Below are 26,442 nucleotides of genomic sequence, written 5' to 3'. Positions count from 1 at the left end.
ACGCCCGCACGCAACACCCGCTAACTAAGCGTACGCTATTTGAAAACTCCCCATTATTTCACGCCGCGGTGTGCAATAAGAAGGAAATACCTGCTTAACAGTCCTAGATGTCGGCGCCCATATGTCTTAGGTAATGTGCCAGGAGCTACTTGACACGTGTCCGCTTTCTTCGGTGGTCACTCAAGCGATTTTGCCAAGCTTAAACTACTGCGCTTTTACAAGCCACGTATAGACGTCAGACCCTGCCCAGGCGGCGCTGCGAAAAATGCCGCCACCAGCGCCCCCATCGACGCACCGGCCATAAATGGGTAGTGCAAAGAGAGCCGTTCGCAAGCGAACGTGCATAGGCCCTCCTGTTTTACTGGTCTTGAGGCGCGGTTTCTTGAAAAACGACCTGGCAAGCTTCTTCATCTACCGAACCTCCCTTCAGAAAATTAGGAAGCTCATCAAAGCGACCTGCGGGTACAACGTAAAAGATGTTTCAGTTATTTCCATGTGCTGCAATTTAAGTTGAAGCGAGCAACGCATGACATTGAGTTCGAGGCAAGCACTCCGACGTGCGTTCTTTAACGCCTAAATGCGTTAAAGTTGGGCTTACATGTGATGCCTAAGCGATGAAGTATTGTACATACACGAGCAATCTCATTTACGATCAGTGGTACGAAGCTCGCTTTATCCGGCGGTGACGATTTTCGTCTTTGCAGTTGCATTCTCTATCGATATCTCGCTTCCTGTGCGTTGAACTGTTGCTAGAATGTTCTGTGGACCGTTGTCTTCCATTTCTATATATTGCAAATAGGGATACAAGCGTGTCCATTTTCTCAGTGAACAACTAAAGGCACAACCGAGGCCTCCGAGATAGCTCCGGCAATCGCGGAGACCAGCGGCAAGAAAAACCCGATTGTGGTGGCGATCATTTTGCGATTTACCTGTGTGACGTACCCTTCAAAGCCCTACGTTCGCAAAGCTGTGTGGCGGCGACTTCTTCAGAGTATCAGTGGTCGCGGCATGTGGGATGTTTATCGCGCTCGTCACCTGTCTACGGTTCGCGCTCGTCACCTGTTATCGCGCTCGTCACCTGTCTAGGGCGTGCACCGGGGTCAGAAGCTCTGTTAAGCTTCATAATCAAAGTTACCACGGTTCTCCATGGTAACGATCGGACGCATTATCATATTACCTACGTTATCACACTTTCTCTTGTGGCCGGCCGCGGAGAACGCGAATCGTTCGCTTACCCAGCATGTTCGCGACGGCCCGTATCCAGCGCTATCGCCATTCTGCTTCGCGAAAGCTGTGCAAATCAGCAAAACTGAAGTCCTTAATGTTCGTGGCAATTCACGACGCTACAGTAGCGTCGACTGGGGTCTTTTTTGCAGAGTGAGGAGCCGTTGTGTCTGCTCTCGTTTTCGCCGTCGTTCTGGCCAGTGAACCAGCAAGCACTTTATGGCGATTCGGCGACGCGTACGACTAGCGGAGAGAAATTCGCAGCGCTTTCTCCAAGTGTTCAATGCGCAGTAACGCCGAACTTTTAGCTCAATCGTTGGTTCGTACGCTGTAGTTGCACCTGGTTGCGCAGCAAATTGTGCAAGAAAGTCGAGCTTTGCACTACTCATAACTGCGTCGACAGGTGGCACTGCGTGTCCGCAAAACTCCAGAGTCTGACGTCTACAGAGCGCAAAGCGCTCCTAAGGCTAGCATAGGGACCGCGGAGTACCGCGCCGCAACAGCTTTTCACAACTTCGCCGAGAAGCCTTTCATATCTTTCGCGCCTACAGGCGACGCGGCATGGCGCGCGCTCTGCCAATGACGTCACAGTTCGCGCGAGAGATGCGCTAGCGAGCAGCAGTAGCAGACGACGCAGCGCTCGCGTAGCAGGCCGTCCACTGCGGCGTTAATCGAAAATAGTGTCGCCAGATGTCACCGCACCCTCTGACGGGACCAAAACAACAAAACAGCGTCACAGTAGAGCACAGAGGGGCGGGACGGGGCCCGGCGCGGGTGCTTTTGTTTTTGTAACGGTCTTCGCGCACCTCTTTAGGGAACATCGAGAAGAGAGAGAGTGAGTCGGCCTTTTTATCCCTAAACACGTCGTCGTGCGGGAGTCCTCTTCGGCCCGGCCGCAAGTGGCCCGGCAGTCCGCCCCTCCGTACCCGTTCGCGATTCCCGGCGCTTGCTCGGCGGCGTCGAAACCCGGAGTGCAGTCCGTGAAGCGAAACGACCCGCTGATCGACCAGCAGTGCGCGCGTGTGCGTCGAGCGATGCGGTTATAGCGGATCTCCGAGCGGAGCCCGCTGATTCTCCTCGAAGACACGAGTTTCTTGCTCCCGAGCGAACTCGCCGCCCTTCTGCAGAACCCCCGCAATTCACCCCTCTGTTTCCGTAACGCTCGGACTCTCTGCGCCACCGAGGGGTCGCGAAGGCGTCTTCCGCCAGGACCCGTTCATTCAAAGCCGGCCTCATGGAGCCGTCGTCGGCCGGTGCAACGGCCGTTGACGGCGTGTCTTCGGTCTCCAAGCGCGAGTACTTTCTGGACCTGTTCTGGCGCCATAAGCACACCACCATCACACTGTGCTTCGTGTTCTGGAGCTTCGGCATGTGCGTCGCCTTCCTGGGACCGACGCTGTTGGATTTGGGTTGCAAGACCCAGACCGTGTTCTCCACCATGTCCTGGGTGTTCTTCAGCCAGTCCTTGTTCATCCTGCTCGGCGCAGCCGCAGGTGGCATCCTCGTCGAAAGGTCAGTACGCTATTTTTTTCCGTGGGTATCAACAGTAGGGGAGGGTGGTCAAAGTGGGGGGGACACTTGCTTTCCCTTTCCGAGACACACCAGCGCTCCTTTCACTTTCCCCTACCATGATGCAACAATGATTTGCTCCCCTCAAGACAAAATCCTGCGGATGCCGAAGCCAAACTACGAGAGTGGTTGCACCCTTCATTCCGGGCATTCCGGGCGTCTTTTCGTCCCGCAGCAATACCCGTTGGTTAATCTTGAGCGAATTTCCTCGATGTAACGCCGCGTAATCCGGTGCAATCATGTCGCGAACGGTCTGCGTCTTCTTATCAGCGTCACATAGCTTCCTTGATAGGAAAGGGGCGCGCCAACGTGTATTTTCTATAAGGACGTCTCGATTTTCCCGTCAGACGAAACGAATGCTAAGGTGTGAAAGTTCGCCAAGTAAATGTGGTATTTCAGTGAGCGTTTACCGGACAGACAAGGGCGACCGGTGAGTGGGCGCAAGTCGGTACCGCTATTTTGCCCTGTGGGGTCGGCGCGCGCTGCAATGGGCGGCCTACTTCATTGCATTGTTACAGAATTCCATAGCAAGTTCTCAATTTTTCCCTACGATTCCTCGCTAGTGTGAACCTATGGAGACGTCTTGATTTTGCCGTCAGACAAAAGAGGAATGCTATTTTTTTTCCAGAGCCTGCCAAGTCGACAGATCGTATTTGTGGCCTTAATGTTCAGCTGAGGAACAGAAGAAGGCGTAGGAACATCTGCTAATTCGCCTTTACGATATGAAAATGCAAACATCCCGTTCAATACGAATCAACGAAAGCGGGGAATGTGGTACTATAAGATGAATGTAAAAAAAATTTATACATCTTCTGGACGATACTCACGGCGGCTGACAGATTTTTGTAGTGAATGTCACGCAGCTTATCCGTATCGTCCCGGTGTATAAACATGCAAGTGCCATACTGCAGAACAGCTGCTATTTTTAGACGAGTGTAGAATTTGCGACGAAAAGCACAATGTACGGCAGACATTGTATGCAAACTTGCTTCACGGACTGCATGTTGCACCGAACCCCATTTTTATGTGGTTTCTTTGTTTAAACACCTTGTGCGTAATTCGTTTTTTTTTTCTTACAGCCGGTATACTGTCCTTTTATGCACTTTCATTCGCACGCGCATATTTCAACAAGCGGATGCCCATGCGAACTTTAGTGAACAAATGTGTGACGTGGTTCACAAAAACTATACATGTTTTCCATTCCCGTCATATACTTACGCCTGGCTCGTTCATCCGGCGAACATTTGAAGGTGTGGAAAAAAAAAGCACGCTTGGATACTTCTTGAAATGAATGCCTCAGTTGCGCAGGGGAAGCGAAGACTACAAAGCGCTTAAGTAAAACTTGTTGGCCTAATTGGTGTGCTCTTCGAGAAATTGTAAGGCGAAAACCACAACGGATAACCAGGCGAAAGGAAAGAGCATCGCTCGAAACTTTATTCTGGAGAGGCCATTGCATCATATATAGGTCGGCCTCGGTAAAACAGTGAGTATATGCGGTGCTCCGCTGCTAACCAAAAGATCGCAGGTTCGCGATGGTCGCATTTTGATGGAGGCAAAACGGTGGAGGCCCGTGTCCCGTGCTATGGCAGTGCACGTTAAGAGTACGACATGGTCACACATTTTCGCAGGCCTACGCAGCGGTGTCTCTCGTAATCATATCGTGGGTTTGGTACGTTGTTATACCCAACCTCCTTGGATAAGCCTCAGATAATAATAATAATAATTATAATAATAATAATAATAATAATAATAATAATAATAATAATAATAATAATAATAATAATAATAATAATAATATTATTATTATTATTATTATTAATATTATTAATATTATTAATATTATTATTATTATTATTATTATTATTATTATTATTATTACATGAGGATAACAGAGAAAGTGACGCGCGACTCGGCGAAAATAGAGACCCAAAGCCGCATATTGTAGGCGCTACCGGTAACTTTCGTTGACGTCGACAGTTGTGCCTGCAATTCGGGAGACGTCAGACGAAAATAAGACGCTCGTTGTTTGTGTTTTCAGAGGTTGTTCGGGGTCCGCCCAAGCTACACGATGCGAAGCGAAGGCAACTCGTTATCTCCTGGCACGCGAGGGAGGTCTCGGTTTTCTTTAGATTAATATTTTGTCCCTGAAAATGGCTTCCTTAATGCCGCGTTATTGCTATCGAGGATGCAGGAAATGATAAAAAGGCAGCCGCGTTTAGCTGTTGGGCATGTATACAGCCGAGTTATGGTCGCGCGTTATGACATTGCTCATACGCACGGAGTATGGTTGGTTTCAGGTCACCTATATACTCGCATCTGCCACGGAAGTTCAGATGGCTAAGAAAGTTCTATCCAGGTCGTGGTGGTCGCATTTCGATGGTAACAGAATGGCAGAAACTCGTGTACTGTGCCATGGCGACCTGTCCACGTCATTGCGTGTTTCTTTCTCTGCGTTTGTTGTTTCGCGACTAAAATATGTAATTATTATCACGTACTCACGTATTGAAAGGCCGGTTTAGGGCTAAGTAACACGCGTACTTTCGTTGCCATCGTCTTCAGTGCGGGTCGTATTGGCTTAATTTTCGATCGGACACGTCGGTCAGAACCAACGTTGTCTTAATATACCAGACCCATTGCAACATGAAGTAGTCATCTCGAGCAACTGCGCATACAGTCGTTGTACTAAAGAAAAAACGATGCCACGTTTAAATCCGTGAGTGTACTATATGGCTAACTGTTTATATTCCGGAAGTTGGACAGTGGCTTGGTTAATTGATTATTTTAACATCTGTGGTTTTGCGTCCCGAAACACGATATGTGTATGGGAGACGCCATGGTGGAAATATTGACTATCTGATGTTCTCTAACGTGCACTGACGTCACATTTTACATGGGCCTCATTCATTCCACCTCCATATAGATGCAACCGCCAGGGCCGAAACCAAACCCGCGACCTTACGGTTCCACGTCGTGCAGAAAGCTGATCATTAAAGAAAGAAAGAAAAGAACTGGTGGTGCAACAAAGTCCTGAGAAGTTAGCCGACAATTCTTTGTAGTTTTTTTTTCGCCTAGAAATGCTAAGCTGATTTGTGAAGGATGCTTACCCAACTGTTTAACGCATTCGTGGACGGTGTCTCCATTTAAACGCGCAGCTATAGTTACTCGTTGAGCATAAGATGGAACTGATATCGCAAAAATGAATGACTGTGCAACCACCTGCCCAGGAATGACAATGCAAGTGCGACGAACAATTCCCAATTTCAAATGTCATCAATTATCTCGTTTGACGATAAGCTCGATATGTCGCACTTTATCACCGTTCTAGCCGCCGGACATTTTTTTTTTCAATCACGAGGCCTTAACAAACTAACGAGCGTGTCTGTATAGTATCAAGAACTTCCGTTTAATTCTTTATGTTATACATCATATATATACACATATATATATATATATATATATATATATATATATATATAACGTGTTAGCAGAAGTAAGTATTCTCGTGATTACTAAATTGGTACTGACGTGTAATAAATGTTAATACTACTGGTTCGAAACTTTTACGAGCTGATTTTTATGGTTTCGATGTAAACTATGTCAATTCGAAAGCCGTAAATGCCCTGAATAAAAGTTAGTCGCTGGATTCTTTTACTGTCCTTTCTTTTAAGCTTGCAAATGTTTGCGCACAATGCATTTGTTATGCAATCCTTTTGTATACAATACAAAATGATTTTGCACACAATTCCTTTGTAAGTGTGACATGTCGACCCGCGAATTTGCAGGTATTTTTATAGCTTGTAAGATCCATAACTTTTCTACAATTTTTTCAGCATTCATATTTAGCAAGATGCTGGTAAACAATAAAACCTAACTTTTATTCAGATGCTGCAACGTCCCCAGGACTCAATGTAAGTTTTAATGCCCCACGTCTTCCCTAAAGCCTGAGGATCAAAGATAGACAATAAGGGTGTTTTTCTGTGTAACTTATTTCCTAACTGTGATAGAAAAGGAATGTCTAAAGAACTAACATACGCACATAAATGTTGTTTCATGCTAACTACATCAATTTCTTTTATACATTCGAAACCTTCGCAATAAGAACAAACAGCCGCAGATTTGGTGATGATGTGTTACATCTGCGAAAATGAGGAATGCATAGCCCATCACCTTCCAATCGGTAGAAGTGTACTGAGTCATCTGGGCCAGCAGAAATCTTTTGCAGAGGTTAGCTGTGTAGTATCAGCGTATATGCCATGCAAATACGGATGAAATGTTGCATGCCAGGTATAAAAGTGAAGTTAATGATATGCTATAGACCACCTGAGCATAACCTATGAAGGTGTTTATGCGCAGGTGATTGTGCGAACGAGGCTGTGTGCACGTACAGACACCTGCGCAGTAGCATTAACATACGTTCCCTAAGAGTATTGTGGCCTGGGTAGTTGGATAACTCCTAGCGCATGCATAGAAAGAACACCAAACCCCCAACTGGGACGTTCCTTATACCAATCCAAAACTTCCGTGCCTCTGTGAAAATTTTACTGAAATAAATGGAAATATATGGAAACTATATGAAAACGTATTGCTTCTGTATAGATTCCATGAGAAAACATGGAATAACTATAGCGTGGCATACGGAACGCTTCAGTCGAGCATCATTGCTTTACGGAAGCCAACGGGTATACTCTCTGCACAAGAGGCCGGCGCGCATTCGCAGTAGAACTTAAGCGCAGCAAGAATTACATTGCGACCTACGTCGAGGACAGGTTATTAAAGTGGGAGCTTCAGGTACCTTAAAAAAAGCGGTAATAGAGCGTCGCTATGAACTAGAGTGATGCAAGAATTCGCGTGAAGACGTAGAGACGTCACAGATCGCCAAAAACTTGTGACATCTATGACGTAATCATGAAGTCATAAAAGATGACGTCACATCACGGTATAATCGCATGGAATCGTCACTTGTATACAAAGGCTATGCCGATCACAGAAGCTGTGCAAGATTAGGTCAGACGCAGACAGCTTGCAATTCATCCGAACTTACAGGCATTGAATACGTGTGAGTAGGCTGGAGTATAAGCGTGAATCCAGGTAAGGCACATTTGAACTTTGGTGAGCAAACAAATGTGGAACCCACCAATCAAGAAATGTATCTCGTGCTTTTAACTCACTCGAACTCGTTCTCACCAAACTTGCTCAGGGCCGAGCTTACTCGAACTCACATTTACGAAAATTTTCTTCAGACGAACTGACTCGGACTCAAACCCACCAAAATTTCACTGGCCCGGACTCACTCAGGCTCAGACTCATGGCCTGATCTGAGTCTTAGTGGGGTCTGAGTGAGCCGTGAGTTCTTGTATTATATTTAAAGTACTTCAGATACGTCCAGGCTTAATTGGGTTGTCGATGCAACAGAATGATACACGTGCCAATTTTGTGCCTCGTGTTATGGAATCGGTGACGTAACACATTTCATCCGGGTAGATCTGCAGCTTGAAGAGGCGAGAAAAGCGCTGAACTTGGAACAAGCTGCAAGAAAGAAGTTGTATGCACGCGAGCTGTGAACATGTGCTTCCGGAAGGGCACGCAGCCATTATAAAGACAGTTTTACGACTGCTTATAGCTCTGCCCCGAGGTACGGGGCAATAAACGCCCGGTGATAAAAAAAAAAGGCACTTGCTATCGATGCACGAAGGGATCAGGCGGCATGATGGCCGGCTGTGTGTGCGCCAATCTGACCGCCAATATGACCGTCGCCGTGATGAATGAATGTCCGTTTCGTTTATGTTTATCGGCAAGTAGCGTACACAGTAAACGCAAATATTTCTGTGCTCGATGTAGCTCTTAGAATTGGCACAAACATTCGAAGCTGTGAACCATACCATTTAATTAGAAAAGCTAGTTCGTACCACATCGCTGAAACCGGCTTTGCCGGGCCTAGTCGCACAAGTCCTCGGAGACTTAGACAGGCCCGTTCATTTGTATTTCTCATGGATGTGGACAAAATATTATTATTATTATTATTATTATTATTATTATTATTATTATTATTATTATTATTATTATTATTATTATTATTATTATATAGGGCGATCCAGCGCCTGGCGGTGGACGCTGGCGCCGTCCGCAGCTGCTACTTCGCGTCGTCTATAAGCTACCGATCATGCTCTATCTACAGCAGAAGGGTTGACAGGTGGGCTAGTTGGTACAAGTTCATAATGAAATAATTGGAAGTGCAAACCAACGGGACACAAGAAATCGTTTGTCTCTTCTCTTGTGTCCCGTTGGTTTGCGCTTCCAATTATTTCATTATGAATCTATCTATAGCGCAACGACCTGGCCTGCTGTATACCATATGACCATAGGCGAGCGCATAGGTTGGAGGCTGGGCGAAAAATCTTAATCTAATAGAGAGGGGCGGGGGTGCGCTACGTGAACCTTCACCCCCCTCCCTCCCCTCTTGAAAAGGAACCCTGCACACGCTTGCGTGTATCATCGAGTTTAGCATCATGACGACGTCGTTTTGTGCAGACTCCTGCAAGAAACGGTGACTGAAATGTTGTTGCTGCCACTTGCGAAGCCACGGTGAGCGTTGGAATGGATACAAAAGGCCTTGGCAAGACGTAAGCGTGTACCGTTCACGCAGTTCGTGCATTCCGCAGTATTTACAACCGCTTTGTTCGAGACGGTCTTGAACCGTAACTCATAAAGGGCGAACAATGCGTGCGTGGAGAGGCATCGTCTATATTTTAGCTCCCCGCCTTCTTTCCTCTTTCGTTGCCGTGTGGAATTGGAAAGTCACGTGGCGTAGTATCTATATAAGAAAGGGAAGCTATGAACAATGCTGTCTTTTTTGTTTGTTTGTTTGTTTTTTCAGGCGTGAATTACCAAAAGCCGCTCGTTCTTTGTTTGTGCGCATTGTTTACCCAGCCAACTTACGGAGTCTTCGTGTCAATTCATGGCCGAGGTGGTCTCTGCTTTGCTTGTAGAACATGAGTTGAGTCGTTGTAGTTTAGTGTATGCGTTACGACTCGCCATTACGATTTGTTCATTTATTTGTTTGTTTGCTCGCTTGTTTATTGATTTTACATAGTCCGATCTAGGGCACAAAAATGCTGAATCAATTCCCGTGGGAATCCCAGACAGTGATTTGAGAAAAGTGTCAATAATTACCCAATAAATTAAATGCATATACTTGATAGTCATATACTGAGTAAGTAACAACATTATAGTGTCATATATAAATCGAATAAGGTAACACTTTTACTGATGGCGCATTGATATTATGTGAGGCGCAGCCAGAACGTTTATTATTACAGACCAAAAATAGGTTACATGGGCTTATTTCTTTTAACAATTAAGTGTCTTTGTGGGCACTATAGTTTTGTCGCTATATAGTTTGGTACATTGGCTGATGAACTTCTGGCCACTTGGATATAATTTAGAGTGAAGTAATGCTGTCATGTAGTGGGTATGTGCGATCTTGCCAGTTCCCGCAAACTTTTTCGCTCATTTGACCACCACATTTTATGCTTCTGGTGCGCTTTTATTCTCTTGGAATCCGACCTGTTACTCCTAATGACCAGCGGTTGTCTGGATTTCGGGCTAATTGCCTTGGCCACGTGCATGTAAATTCTTTTTTTTTTTCGACTATATATCTTCTTAACACCAGTTGATTCCCTAACCCACTGCCTAATGTTCTCTATTGATGTTATACACACCGTCGTTCTCACCATGACACGCTGCGTCGCCCTCAATTGAATTCGAGAACTTTTCTTCATCCTCTTGATTTCTGCTCCGTACGTAAGTACCGGTAAGATGCTGCTGTTATATACTCTCCTCTTTGGGGATAGTGGCAGACTACCATTATTGATTTGAAAATGCTTGAAGAATGTGCTCCACCCCCACTTGTTTAGTTAATTCAGTCTCTTGATTCGGCGCTACTGCTGCTACATGTCCAAAGTATACCTCCGAGATTGTTGAATATTAGTTTTCTGCATAATAAGTTCAGAGAGTCCACCTTTCGATATGACTTGTGCAATGCAGTAATCATTCCTTAGATTCGCTCCGTGGAATACAGGGCAAGGAGGTTTATAGGCAGGGAACAAGAGATGTGTATTGACGCAGCAGTGAATTGGATAATGTAACTACTGTTGGGACTCCGGGTCCTGCCGGTCTCGTTTTCGGTAGCTGACCCCGTCGCAGGATCCATCGTCCAACAATTCAGCGAGAAGAAGCGCCCGAACGAACGACAGAGATTTATTTACATGTGGAGAAGTGATCAACTGATCCAAAGAGAGGAGAGAGAGAGATACAAAACGTCTTCGGCATTTTATAGCGCCGCGTTGTCGACACTGGGCGCCTTGTCCGCATCGTCAGCCAATACGGTGGCCCCGGCACCCCGGCCACGAGGGAGGGGGAAACACACCTCACAACACATAGAGTGGCACAACCTAACACGATGTCCATATATGGTCACGGCGCCCTAAAAGTGCCCAAACATGGTCACGAACGCACAGCAGATTCCGGAATTCTCCCGGCGAGAGGGGGGAGCCTGAATGGGGAGGTGGGGGTCGACGACACAGTCGGTCAAGAACCGGTTCTTCCCGCAACTCCTCTTGCTTGGTTCCCTAGGGCCGGTCGTAACACTACCTTGACTGAAGTGACATTAACCACGTCACGGGGTCGTGACGTGGAGGAAGGGAGCACATTCGATGTTCAGATAAAGCATTTGGCCGAACCTTTGGCCAGGAAACTGTAGGTCAGATTACAGCAACACACGGGCACTGATAGTGGCGTACAGAGCGTTTATTGTTGATTAACTGACAAGTGGCGAAGTATGGTGGCATTTATACATGTGTCATCGAATGTTCCAGGCTTATCACTGGTCTTCGCACAAGCTCTGGAATATCCTCTAGCGTTCGCGTCTAGCGAGCAATCTTGATTGATTGATTGATTGATTGATTGATTGATTGATATGTGTGGTTTAACGTCCCCGAACCTCCAAATCATTATGAGAGACGCCGCAGTGGAGGGCTCCGAAAATTTTCACCACCAGGGGTTCTTTAACGTGCGCCGAAATCTGAGTACACGGGCTTACAGCATTTCCGCCTCCATCGGAAATGCAGCCGCCGCAGCCGGGATTCAATCCCGCGAAAGCGGGTCAGTAGCCGAGTACCTTAGCCACTAGATCACCGTGGCGGGACTAGCGGGCAATCTTAAGAGAACAATCTACTATGATCGTGAACGTTCTCGAACAATGATGCGCAGTTTGCCCTGAACATTCCTGACCCAGGCTTTGTGGGCAAAACTGAATGAAGAAAAAGTGAAAACAAGAAACATGTGTGGCAATATAAGCGCAATCGATGCATTAGTTACAATGAAAAAAAAGGGGGGGGAAGAAGCGCAACCTATTTTAATAGGTGCTCTGTTCACCGCCGCCATTTTCTATAGGATGGCTCCCACGATCCTATAATGTGTTTGCACTTATAACCAATATATTGCAGTGGGACACGATGGAGCAACGATTATGGTTCTTGACTGCTGACAGAATTGAAGGTCACGGGTTCGATTGCGGCCGCGGCATTTTCCTATAGAACGTGCACTATAGAACATCGGATGGTCAAGATTTCCGGAGCCCTCCGCTGCAGCATCTCTCAGAAACATATCGCGGCTTTGGGACGTAAAACCATGTGATGCTATTATTACCCATGTATTGTACGAACATCTGCACGCGTTGATTAATGAAGTCATGTCAAGCCCGTATGTTTGAGCACCTAACCAACCCTTCCCGCTTGACTGCGTAACACAGGTGCAACGAGTGTAAAAATGTCTATAATGAAAACAATTTATCACGGACATACGTTATTGCATCTGCAAAAATAGCCTCCAGCTCGTCGCTCGAGTGACGTTGCCTATTTGGTAAAGAATGAAATCAATCTATCATTGATTGCTGAGTTTGCAACGAGCACGTTATTTTCGAGATTACCCTTTCTGGAAGCATTTGTATGAAGCCTGACCTGCTCAGTAACGTGTGTACGTATTAAGTCGCCAACACAATAACGCATCAATCTTTTGATCACATGAATAACATCCGACAAATCCGCTTTGCTGGAACGCCTACGTGTTTCAACTTCGCATGCAATAGTGGATGCTACACTTCAAAAAGAAAAAAAAAAAGACATGATCCTATTTTTAGGTCTGCCAAACATGTATCGCCAATTTCCCACAGCGTGAGTGCTCTTTCCGGCAACTATGAACTTCGTTCTGCCGAGCACCAATCCGGAAGTATGATTGTACTTGTTTCACAAATACGTTGGTGGGTTAAGGTGCACCCAGGGACCTTTGCGGAACCATACGAGGCTATCTTTTGAGATGAGTAGCTAAGAAAAACTGAGCACCGAGTTGATGTACTCCTCTACCCCATTAAGAAAACAGGTGGCTTGATTGCTGGTTGGCATTGGGCCTCAAACCTGGTGCCTACTGCATTGCAAGTGGATGCTCAACCATGTAGCCACCGCTGTGGCCGTGTGGTCCCCTACACTTTGACAAACAGCCGGGTGTCCTTCAGAACCTTTTTTCCGGAAACGGTATATCACTACCACCATCACACTCTTGCGCCAGTCAAGATTAAACAGAGTGTTTACCCAGCGTGGTGGCTTATCACACCAGGTATCACGCCAATGAAACCTCGGCCCTCAGTCCCAAGCGGCTGCGAAGCAACTGACCACGGTGGAGGTCAGATCTCCAGCAGAGAGTGCTAAGAATCTCTGGGACCGGACAGGCAGCCATTGCAACCTGAACTTAGCAACGTTTAACGCTGGAACTTTTTCTAGTGAGACAACTCTACCTGTGCTATTCGAGGTACTTCAGAATGTTAAATGGGGTGTAATAGGGCTCATTGATGTTAGGAAAACAGCTGAGGCCTATACGGTGCTACAGAACGGGCACGTCCTTTGCTATCGTGGCTTGGCTGGCAGAAGAGAACGGGGGTGGCGTGCTTTATCCACAGAAATGTAGCTGTTGAGATGGAGGAATACTATGGCATTAATAAAAGGGGGGTGGGTATTGTAATTAAACTCAATAAGAGATACAAGATGAAAGTGGCTAAGGCCAACGCGTCTATATCCAGCCATGATGCATTAGTTGAAAGCTTCTATGAAAACGTCAAGTCGGCCGTGAGTAAAGTAAAAACACAATATATTATAGTGATGGGCGACTTCAATGCCAAGTTAGGGAAGGGGCATGCTGAAGATGAGGCAGTAGGGGATTATGTTATAGGTACTAAAAATTCCTGAAAGGAGTTATTAGCAGAGCTTGCAGTACGCGATATGTTATGGATTTTAAATACCTTCTACCGAAAACGAGTGAACCGCAAGCGGACATGGAGGAGTACTAATCGCGAAAGTAAAGACGAAATAGACTTTATTCTGAGTGCACACCCAGGGATCGTGCAGGATGTGCCTGGCAATGTACGATGCAGTGACCATAGAATGGTAAGGTCTTGAAAGTAAGGCCTAGACTTAAAGAAGAAACGGCAGAAACTCGTACGCAGGAAGCCATTCAATGAGCTATCACTGAGAGGGAAAGTACAGGAATTCAGAGTCTCGCTTCAGAACAGATATTCGGCTCTCATCGAGGAAACCGGCATTAGCGTTGACGCAATGAATGATAATCTGACGAGTACCATTACGGAGTGTGCAGTGGAAGTTGAAGGTTCGGTAGTTGGACAGGACACTAGCAAGCTGTACCAGGAAACAAATAATCTCATTAAGAAAAGTCAAAACCTGATATCCTTGAACACAAGTCACAATATAACTGACAGAACTGTCAAAGTTGAATAATAAGCGTAAGGTATTCGATGTAAGAGGGTATAACATGGAGATGATTGAACATGCTCCAAAATTGGAGCAGGCGTCAAAGCGATGAAGAGAAAGTTTGGGACAGGCAAACACCAGATGTATGCACTAAGGGACAAGGGAGGCAAAGTAACAACCAATATGGATATGATAGTTAAAATAGCGGAGGAGTTTTAGAGATCTGTACAGTAGCCGGGACAACTACGACCATAAAGCCAGAACTAGCAGTAACACAGGTTACATCCCACCAGTAATGACCGAAGAAGTCAGGAAAGCCTTGGAAGGAATTCAAGGAGGCAAAAGCTGCTGTTGAGGATCAGGTAACACAAAATCGGAGGAAAAAATTGTGTAAAAAAGTAGCCACCCTGCATACGAAGTGGCTTCTGACGGGAAGGGTATTAAATTCTTGCGAAGATGCTGACATCATCTTCATCTATAGGAGGACGACAAAGACTTGAAGAAAGCAGGCTGATCAGCTTAGTCTCCGGCATATGCGAGGTATTTACCATGGTAATTGCTAACAGAATTAAGAGAACATTAGAATCAAGTCAACCAAAGGGTCAAGAAGGATTTCGAACGGGCTACCCAACAATCGAGCACAATCATAGTATCAATAAGGTGATAAAGGCTCAAAATACACCAAACCGCTATAAATAACCTTCATATAATACGATAAGGCATTTGATTCGGTAGAGATACCAGCAGTCATGGAGGCACTGCGAAATCAGAGCATCGACGAACCCAAGATAAACATGCTAGAAGAAATATACAGTGAATATACAGTCACGATATTTCTCTATGAAGAAAGCGACAGAATCCCAATAAAGAGGGGTGTAAGACAAGGGGTACGATCTTTTCAATGCTATTTACCGCATGCGTAAAAGAGGTTTTCAGAGGCCTAGAATGGGAAGAGTTAGTAATAAGAGTTAATAAAGAGTACCTTTGTAACCTATGCTTCGTCGGTGACATTACATTGCTTGGTATTTCAGTAGACGAATAGCAATAAAAAAATGCCACATTAGACAAGGAGCGCAGAAAGGTAGGTATTAGAGTTAATGTGCTGAAAACGAAAGTAATGTGCAATATTCTCGGAAGCGAACGGCGCTTCGAGATAGGTATATAGCAGTGTATTGGAAGTATAGTACGCGACTACTTAGGGCAGGTACGAACCGTGCAGCCGAACCACGATATTGACATAACTAGATGAATAAAAATGGTATGGAGCACATTAGGGAAGCATTCTCAAATTATGACTGGTAGATTTCCGCTATCCCTAAAGAGAAAGGTATACAACAGCTGCATCTTGCCGGTGTCAACGTACGAAGCAGAAGCCTGGAGGCTTACAAAAAGGGTTGAGCTTAAATTGAGGACGACGCAGCGAGCGATGGAAAGAAAACTGATAGGTGTAACCTTAAGAGACAAGAAGAGAGCAGAGTGGGTCAGGGAACAAACGGGTATTAAAGACAACATAGTCGAAATCAAGAAGCGGAAATGGGCAAGGGCCGGGTACGTAACGCGTGGGCAGGATAACCGCTGATCATTAAGGGTAACTGATTCGATTTCCAGAGAAGGCAAGTGGGTGAGGGGGAGACAGAAAGTTAGGTAAGCAGATGAGATTAGGAATTTTGCGGGTATAAAGTGGCATCGGCAAACTCGAGTCCGAGTTGACTGGAAGACCATGGGAGAGGCATTTGCCCTGCAGTGGGCGTAGTCAGGCTGATGAGGACGTTGACTTGGAATCACAGAAAGCTTACCTATTGTATGTAAGTATTGAATCTAAAAGACATAGCGTGAAAATCCGGGCATATTAAAACAGTCAACACACCACAAACTCCGACTGACGGCTCAAGGGGCGCACAACGACGGAAAAGGAAACGCGAGGACGTATCTGCGCATGCCCATGCAATAGGCTAACCTCTCACTCCGGCGTTCGGGGGGGGGGGGGGGGGTTCGTGAAAGATAACTGTTAAGGTACTAGACTGGAACTTGCCTGCGCCTGTCCATGTAATTCGTCATATCAGATGCTTTAACAGTTATATCTCATAGAGACCCTATATGCGTACCGGATCGATACGATTGCACGGGCATACGCAGGTAAGTTTTTGTGCCTTCTTTCGCCGCCACCGACAGGCATCTTTTCAGTTTTAGTCGGCCTTTGTCGTGTCCAGACTTTCTTGTTGTGTTCTTGCTTGCACGCCTTGTCTTTTAAAATCAAAAGAGGACCTAAATCACAGTTACTGATATTGAGATGTAGTTGTAATATCCATAGCGATGTGATTACGTTATAAGCCCCTTCCTGTCACAGTTGCTTTCGACGGTTGGAGAGATCACGTTGTCCACAAACGGACCGGCCTTCATTATCGCTTTGGGTATACGCATGCCGATAGAATGCCGGAAAAGCAGCGAGTAATGCAGCGATAACTGCCGGGGTCGCGTAACTTTCTCGCGAACAGGGCAGGATGTCGTTACACACGACGGCCTATTTAAGCAACTCGGGTTGACTGAGAGGAAGAGTGCCGCTGCAGTCTGTGAAGGGGCATTTGCAAGCGGAAACGAAGCTTTTTTTTTTCTTTCACCATTCGGGAAGCTGCGCTAAGACGTAACATAAAAAGTACAGCACGAGAACAGAATGACGACAAGGACACTTTTTGTCTCTTTGTCGTCATTCTGTTCTCGCGCTATAGTAACTATCGCCATGTCATACCAACTAGCCCAAGCTGCCACACTTCTAAGTTATAAAAAGTACGTCACACGCGAACGAAAGGGGTCTTTTTCGTGCAATAGGTGAAGACCGGTGAAATGGTCCGTGAATCCAGCTTTCCTCATTAGAAAAGTACCCTGAACGATAGTCGGTCGCTCTTTAAGGTAACCCAGATGTCCCTGTTGTTGCAGCCCCGGAGCACGACCTTATAAGTAAGTGTGCCGCATTTGCTAAAGTGGTACCGCAAAAAAAAAAAATAAATGAATGAAACAGGTAAGAAGGCTTACACGCTGCGCGACAGTGCTGTGGACGGTTGACCATCAGCTTATAAGTGCAGCCCTGAAGGGAAGTCTCTAAACATCCATCTCCTTTGGGCTTGTGAGCCCACCAGAGGGGTCATAAGCACATGGAAGTATACGCGCATCTCTGGGATGCCTGTGGGACGTTTGTATTTGTCCTCGGACATTTTGTGGGAAATGCGGCATGCGTTTACAGTATGGCTGACGAGTGAGTGAAAGAATCCGATTCTAACTTGCCAGATCAGTAATCACTCTTCGAAACGTAGTTCTATTTTTTTTCCAGCACGTTCGAATGTCGGAAGCACGAGAATCTTCGAACTTCAGCTTCCGTACTTGAGTCCAATCTCGGCGCGCATACTACACTCACTGATGAGCATGCTGCCGTTTTGCGAGCTCGATTACTCGTAACTACTGTGGTTTACGTCGAAGGCACTGCGTCGGGAGATATATGAAATTTAGAAAAAAATTAAGGATGTTTCTAGCAGTGATGATGGAAACTAGTGACTGCGGCTGCATGTTCACCTGGCTGCGGCATCTTTGGCGCCCATTCACACTTCCGTGCGCGTTGGCGCTTATTCAATTCTTATCAGTTTTCTGCGTCTGAACGACAAGCGTCCGTCTTATAGGCTGGACGCCGAAATCTTGGACTGTTAGGATTGATGTTTTCTTGTTCTTGAAAGGCGTGACGTGGACAAATAAGGCCATGAAGCGTCGTGTGCACCAACCACGGTGCAAGAATACTTTAGGTGAGCGAACGCCGCGAAGCGAGCGCTTGCCGGGGAGGGACCGACTATGTTCTCGTTTTGGCGTGCCGATAGATGGCTTGCCGGACTTACCCCCGTATTCACAAACGCTCCTCAACTCGACTTTCACCCTTCACTTGACAGAGTTGCGCACTGCGCCGCTGCTCGGCTGAAAAAGACGCTGCGCTACTCGAAAATAGCAGCAAATTACCACTGATATGCAGTGATTTCTGCTGCGTAGAGATGGCGCTCCCGTTGGAATTCTGAGTTGAAGGTGGAGCGATGAGTGGAGGGGCGTTCTGAAATAGGGAGGTGAGGAACGTGGCGGGCTGCTGACAAATTCCGCAAAGCACATCCAGCACGTGGGCGACGGTCTCGAAATCTGAGAAAATCGAGTAATCGCGTTAGAGTGTACTAAAAGTCCCCCTTCTAGTACACTGTAATCGCGTGATATCAACCACGCGACACGCATAGAGCGGCGGCGCGAAAGAGGGGGTGGTTAGGGTGGAAGTTGACGGTGCGGCGAGGGTGTTGTAGCGACGATAAATGACCACCACTACTTTCCTACATCCCGGGGCTTTCCTATACCGAGAAGGGGGAAGGGAAGCCGGGGCAAAGCTTGTAGCGCCATCTCCCAGGCTCCTATCGAAGCAGAACATTATCGGGCAGCAGATAGTCCCGGCGGTCACTCACCTAAAGTATTCTTGCACCGTGGCACCAACCCAATCGTTTTCATGCGTGTGCGTTTACCGTAGCGCTGTTTATTCGTTGAAGATGCAACACAAAACGATTTACGTCCAATGCTGCTGCACAGAAAGCCATCCGTAAAAAGAGTCTGTCGTGGGTGCGAACGGAAGGATAACACGGTCTACACGCCCACTATCTCTAGCCCTCCACTTCGGCGTCCGTCAAAATCGTGTCGTAGGTTTAAACGTTGCACACCGACAGTTATTACATACATGCATAAATGCCCGACGCGTTTGACCAAATATCAGTTAATCGGCGATCTAACAATGTGCTCTACGCTATCATTTCTATACGGATGTTACTTGATCTACCTTGAGTGTTTTTTTTAGCTCGGCACTTGTTCGCCCAACTGAGCTTGCTCACCGGTGTCACTGAGCTTTGTTGACACGCACATGTGACATTATCGCTCACACATAATCGATATTGCATTTCTATTACAGTGCATTCCTTCGTTTGACCGTGGGTTGCACAAGCACTCCATATGAGGCGTTCCCATGCGATGTGGCGTGTTGGTACACGGTCACCGACTTGGGAAACCGATCCAACGGTTTTACACTTGCGGGACCTGTGGCCATGCCGCGAATGTTACAGTGCGATAAGCTTTTAGTGGTAGATCATATAATACGTCATTGATATGTACAAAATCAGAATAGATATTGTGCTTATTTTCAGCATACGCGTCACAAGCTTGCAATTTGCTGGCATTAGTTACAAGCAAACAAACAAACAAAAAACCCTGTCAATGCCACATTTACAACATTCATGGCTGAATTTCTTAGTACCAATGAAAGCAAGTGAACACATAATGTGCGTGAGTGGGAAGATGGGTTACAATGCCAAGAAAGCGATATTTTTCATTGTTCCTGTGTAAGCCCGTTCAGATAGGTAGTTACGAGGGGAGCAAGATTTCTGGCGTCGTGTTTGGGGGGCAGGATAATGGTGCCCCGTGGTCTACTAGTTTCCAACCCCTGAACTAAGCAATTCTTCGAATGCAACATCCCGGACTTTCGGTTGTCGTTATTGGTCCACCTAGGTGGAGCAATGGTTCGGGGGCTCAGGTTGCTTGGCCGCTGACACGAAAGTCGGGGGTCCGATCCCAGCTTTGGTGGTCACATTTCAATGGCGGCAATATGGTTGATGCCCGTTTGCTGTGTTATGTCAGTGCACGTTAAAGAGAACAAGATGGTCAAATTCACTAGAACTTTCCACTACAGCGTCCCTAGTCATATTGCGGTTTTCAGGCCTAAAATCCTGGGTAATATTCCTGTTTATCAGAACAGCTTGGAACATTGGGGAACTCACCGACAGACCAGGGCAGGACTTGCATCGATGATAAGACCCGCAACAGTTTATTATTCGTAAAACCAGGTCACACAGATAAATGAAAAAAGCGGGCGTGTTACTTGTCGAGACTACGATGAAAAAAAAAGAAGGAAAGCTTCACATTTGCAAGATTAATGAATGAAGGAAGATTGCGTACCATTTTGCTGAGCTGCACAACATGAAGCGCTCAAGCAAAGCCGGGGAGGCCCGAATCTGGTGAGTGCAGACAAAAGCTGCGCCTTCCCCCACCCCCTCCCTCCAGCCCCGTTATGGTTCCCCTTTCCATGAGGTAGCTTTATTAGCGCAAGGTACCGTGGATAGCGAGCGAGTCGATCGATGTGCCCTCTTTTCCTGCCAAGGCGCAGAGGGGAGGAAAGGGAGCGACGCGACACGGCGCACGTCTCCCGAGGGAGATGCGCGCGCAAGAACCTGCGACCGTCGGTCTCGCCCGCTTTCCCATAAATCTAGGGGAAAGGCAGGCGTCAGGGACAGCTCTCTACTCTCCGAAAGCCTAGCAGCGACGGAGGACGTGTTATCGGGAAGCCGCGGTGAAGACCAGCACGGACCGCTGCACAGAATAAACCGATTACGTAGTTTTTATACGCCACAGATACCATAGGCGGGCGCACTGAATTGGGGGGGGGGGGGGGGCAGTTGGTGTTATACCCGAAGTCGAGGTCAGTTATTGGGGGGGGGCAATGTCTATGTCTATCATACTTATATTTAGTGGGGGGGGGGGAGGCGCAGCTTTTCTCTCGAGCCTGCCCTCATTCTTCAAACAAAACAAGATATGATTGAATAGAATGGGAAGGTGGCATGCTGTCATGTGCCATGACCCTTTGACTGCCCCCTCCCGAGAAGGGAACTCCGCGCCCGCCTGCGACGAGGACTGACCAGACAAGATGAAACGTGCATTCACTGGCTGATACTAGAACTACCTCAAGCACAAGGCCAAGCAGTCGGATTCGCTTACGTGTACCGCATGTGACACCCGATACACGTCCTTTGTGACAGCGTTATGAAGCAGCACGACAGGTCTGAACGCAGCAATTCACTTGCAACGTGGCTTGAGCGTGGAGCTGCGGTGTTTTTCGGCCGGTGGCAAAGCTTGGCAAAGCAGTGTTTGTGCGATGCGCAATACAATAGCTGTTGGTGTTTCTGAGGGCTACTCACCTTAACGAAACTTTATGAATCACCCCTTTGTGTATAAATGCGTGTCTGTGACCGTGCGTATTGTTAATGGGTATAAGTGATCGATATCATGGTCATCACCCGACAACAGGAATAGCAAAGCAAAGGGTGAACCACGCTAACATGTTAGGGAATGTCATTGAAGATTGCTGCTTTTATGAGTTAAACTAGTATTCAAAAGGATGGAAAGTTTCGGCAAGTTGTTATGGTGGCTAGTTAGAAAATTTGATTGTCCATGAACCAAGCATAGAAACTGACACGACGAGCGCCTACTCACTAGTAAATATTTATTGAAGTGAACAAAACATGTAAAAGTGAATGCAGCATATGCATGCAGACAAAAGTCGCACGGCCTAAAATATCGGTAACAGATAAGCAAACCAGAATATAGTCAAAATTTCAATACGATGTCAACCATTCGGCATCAACCCAAGTTTTGAGGAGGTAATAATATTCCTCACGAAACATTCAAACTAATTGCTTGCTAAGCAAGCCTCTCCTTTTTTTTTTTTCTATGTGGGAGGCCTCAATGATTTCACGGCTGTTTTCTGATTTGTATCTTGTGAGCATTTTTGTATCAACAAATGTGAACAGACGCAGGCGATACAGTGCGTCGCTGTATGTGAAGCTATATGATTACTAACGGAGTAATTAAGCTCTGTTTGCGTAGTATCGGTACACCTGCCAGTCTCTAGAGTGCAATAATCTCCGCACGTGCGCGCAAGTCAGTGAACAGTGCCTGGGATATAAGCAACTAATGAACACGCGTGTCTAACCCCGCAGTCGTTTCTTCTAAAAAAATCCTTCGCTGCTAAAGTTTCCTTTAAGGGGCGAAGCTCCTTGGTGCCCAGCCGATTCAGCGTCCGTGCACGTTACACGAAACCGAAACTGACCACTTGTACAACGAAAGACAAACACGTTTGTGTGAAATAAAACCGGCTTTCTGTGTACATCAATCAAGTATGTGACAGCACAATACATGATCGCCTGCGTCGTCCGTCTGTGCACCTGTCTATGCCTTTGTCCGTCCGTCCATTCATCAGTCAAGACGTCCATCCATATTTATCCGTCCGTCCGTCCATCATGCTAGTCGGCGACTTAAACGCTGACATTAGAGACCTTAGGGCCTAGTTTAACGCACCCGTCGTCATTCACTTAGTAGAGATGCGTGGATCTTTTTTTTTTATATGACGCATATGAGATAGCCTGCAGGTTTCCGAGAACGCTGCATTTATAACAAATGTCCTGGCCACTTTCCGTTGCTCATGTAACAACCTGATCAATCTGAGTAGTCCAAACGTAGCAGGCTCATCGGTGTGCCTCTTATCTCTAGTAAATTCCGACAGCAAATCAAGTTTTACAGTAAATTCCGACAGCAAATCAAGTTTTACAGTATGACACTTTCAGCACATACGATGTATGCTTGAAGTCTTTCTAACCAAGTAATGAATTTTAACCAAGCAATTAAGCTTTGACAAATCACACCCGCTCGCACGGGTACTCTCTCCTCCACTGTTCCTTTCCTATATCATGCTACCTGCGTAACACAATTAGGGTAAGGCGCCGTATTTTAACCAATCGCTGGATACAAATGCCTTTGAGGAATGCACGCGTTGGAATCCGTCTTTGTTATTACCTCGTGCTTTTATTTTTTTGAAACTCTTTCGCAGTAATTACCACTCTCGGCAGCACAGTGAGTTCACGGCCACTAGGATTTGTATAAAAAAAGAATGCACAAAGCCTGCAGTCGCCAACGCAAGGGAATATATTAAAACGAGAGAAACTGAGTTTTCCAACCTGGCAGCGGTGGTTGCATTACGATGGAAGCAAAATAGTGGAGGACCGCTTACGGCGCGATGTCTGTCAGTTGACGCTGAAAAACCCTAAGTCACTCTACGATTGCGGGAACCCTTCATACGGCGTCTCTTTTAATTATGTGTGGTTTTGCTCGTAAAAGTCTTATTATTATTATCATTATTATTATTATTATTATTATTATTATTATTATTATTATTATTATTATTATTATTATTATTATTATTATTATTATTATTATTATTATTATTATTAGAAACAGAATTAGCCTTGTCTAATTCCGTTTTCGCGAGTGAGTTCCTGCGTCCCTTCCCTTCATCATGATGATAATTCACTACAAGATACCTCAGCATCCTGCGACTTCAAGTCACGCTTCACGTCACTACACCGGTAAATGACACAATCCACGTGCTACGTTCCTGCAAATGGGAGACCAAGCGACGGTATTATGAAATTTTGATTATTTTACAGCAAACCTGTACGTGGCTAGGCGAAACCGAAGTTCGTCCGTTCTGCGCGCGGAAACACTGCTATAAGCTGGTGTGTGCCACCGAAATTGGACAACTCCCACTACTGAAGAATGATCCGTTAATATGAAGCAGAGCAGGTGTGGACGCAAAAACGATTAACACAGAAATATATAGGTGCTATCGGTTGCGCTTTTAGATACGTCGTTCTCCGCTATACAGAGACACGTCCACCGAGGTGGTGTCGTGGTTACAGCGCTATAGGCTGCTGATTCGAAGGTCGTGGGTTCGATTCCTGCCGCGGTGGTCGCATGTCAATGGAGGCGCAATGCCAGGGGCCTGTGTATTGTGCAATGTCGATGCACGTTAAATAACACCAGGTGGCCGAAAATTCCGGAGCCCTCCACGACAGCGTGTATATATATATATATATATATATATATATATATATATATATATATATATATATATATATATATATATATATATATATATATATATATATATATATATATATATATATATCTTAGTTTTCGGGCTTAAAACACCCTGCATTAAGATTATATTATGCTACAGAAACACAAGAGAGAGAGAGAGAGAGATAAACATACAAGGAAAGGCAGGGAGGTTAACCAGACGCACATCCGGTTTGCTACCCTGCACTGGGGAAGGAATAAAGGGGAGAAAAGAGGTTGCACAAAGATGAGAAGGTACACACAATCACGAGCACACTCGGTGAGCACACACAGTTCACAGGCGGTCACGCAGGTTTGTTGACTTAAGGTAAAGAAGCAGTGCTTTAGTTGCTTTCTGCGCAACTGAGGCAGATTCCCAAGGTCCTAGTATCTTCTGCACACAAAATGGTCCGGGGTCAAGTCGATTCAAAACCATCCGTAGCTGGCATGGCTGTGTGTCGTAGCAAGCGCAGCTGCAGAGGACGTGTTCGATGGTTTCTTCATCTCCGCAGTAGTCGCATGTAGGAGTGTCTGCCATACCAATGCGAAAGGAGTACAACTTCGTGAATGCAACACCCAACCAAAGGCGGCATAACAGTGTTGCATCGGAGCGGGAAAGTTGTGATGGTAGCTTTAGCTTTAGCGAAGGATCCAGTTCATAAAATTGACACCTTTGGAAGCTGGTAGACGACCAGAACGTGCGTGTGAGATCTCGAGCCAGCAGGTAAAGTTGTCTTGCTGCATCATTCCTTGATAGAGGAATCGGGACTACACGGGTTTCTTCATGGGCTGAGCGGGCTGCATCATCGGCTAGTTCATTTCCGGTAATACCGATATGTCCAGGCAGCCATTGATATATAATATCATGCCCTCGTGCTAGAGCTTCATGATGGCAATGTCTTATTTCTTGTACCAGTTGGTCATGGCTCCTCCTACGCATGGCAGACTGCAAACTCTGAAGCGCTGCCTTCGAATCACAGAATATGACCCATTTTCCTGGACGTTCTTGAACGAGATATTGTAAGCAGCCCTTATAGCAGCAAGCTCTGATGCCGTAGATGTAGTCATATGCGACAACTTAAACTTGATTGTCATTTCCGCAGCCGGAATTACAGCGGCACTTGATGAGCTGCTGGATGAGACGGACCCATCAGTGTATATCTGCGTTCGGTCTAAGTACAACTCATGTAATAATAGCAGTGTTGCTTGCTTCAATGCTACTCTGGAGTGACTGCTTTTCTTTTTGGTTCCCGGAATTTCTAGACGTACTTGCAGCTGGTCGAGGCACCACAACAAAGGGCATGCCGTTCTCGCAGCTGGCGTATATCCTGATGGAATGCTGTTTAGGTGCTTGGCTATGACGTCTGAAAACGTAGCCCGTGGCCTTCCGGAAGGTAGAAGGGCCAAGTGGTGGTCGGGGACACGGCTAGCATGTCGAATGTGCGCTCTGAGGCAATCCACAGCTATATATGTCCTGACCGGATGGACTTTGGCAAGCATGATTGTGGCATAAGTAGAAGCGCATCGGGGAAGTCCTAGGCAGATACGCAGTGCCTGACCCTGCAAACTCTCCAATGAATGAGTATTCGATTTGCAAGTGTTAGTCAGTACCGGCAAGCTGTAGCGCAATAGACCCAGAAATAGGGCCCTGTACAGCTGTAGCATGGAGGCCACAGAAGTTCCCCATGCTTTACCGCACAAGAATTTCATGATATGCACAATAGATAGCAGTCTCTTCTTCAAGTACGCACAATGTGGGCTCCACGAAAGACTTCTGTCGATTATTATGCCCAGGAAACGATGCGTCCGTGCATATTTGACACTCTGCCCATTGATGTAAACAGGGTATGGCGTCATTGGTTTGCGTGTAAACGCCATCAACGCGCACTTCACAGTTGATATATTTAGGCCTTGTTTCTGAAGGTAGGCTGTTGTGAGGGTTGCTGCCCGCTGTATTCGTGCACGCACCTGAGGGCGAGTAACTGCAGCACTCCAGAGATAAATATCATCGGCGTATATGGATAGGCACACCGACTTTGGCAGAACCTTCACC

At 46.3% G+C, this 26,442-nt stretch overlaps 1 protein-coding gene across 1 annotated transcript in view; it reads left to right on the top strand.

The window, feature by feature from the left end:
• The first annotated feature begins 2,050 nt into the window (after window positions 1-2,050).
• Window positions 2,051-26,442, top strand: part of LOC142771850 (major facilitator superfamily domain-containing protein 4A-like) — a 421,560-nt gene continuing 397,168 nt past the window's right edge. The window contains exon 1 of the mRNA XM_075873757.1: window positions 2,051-2,736. Coding sequence (XP_075729872.1) covers window positions 2,459-2,736 — 278 coding nt within the window. The 5' untranslated portion in view covers window positions 2,051-2,458. The remainder of the gene's footprint in view (window positions 2,737-26,442) is intronic.

Source organism: Rhipicephalus microplus, chromosome 9 (genome assembly GCF_043290135.1).
Source record: "Rhipicephalus microplus isolate Deutch F79 chromosome 9, USDA_Rmic, whole genome shotgun sequence".
Lineage (NCBI taxonomy): Eukaryota > Metazoa > Arthropoda > Arachnida > Ixodida > Ixodidae > Rhipicephalus > Rhipicephalus microplus.
Note: the sequence above shows the minus strand (reverse complement) of the source record. Positions and strands in the feature narration are given on the sequence as shown.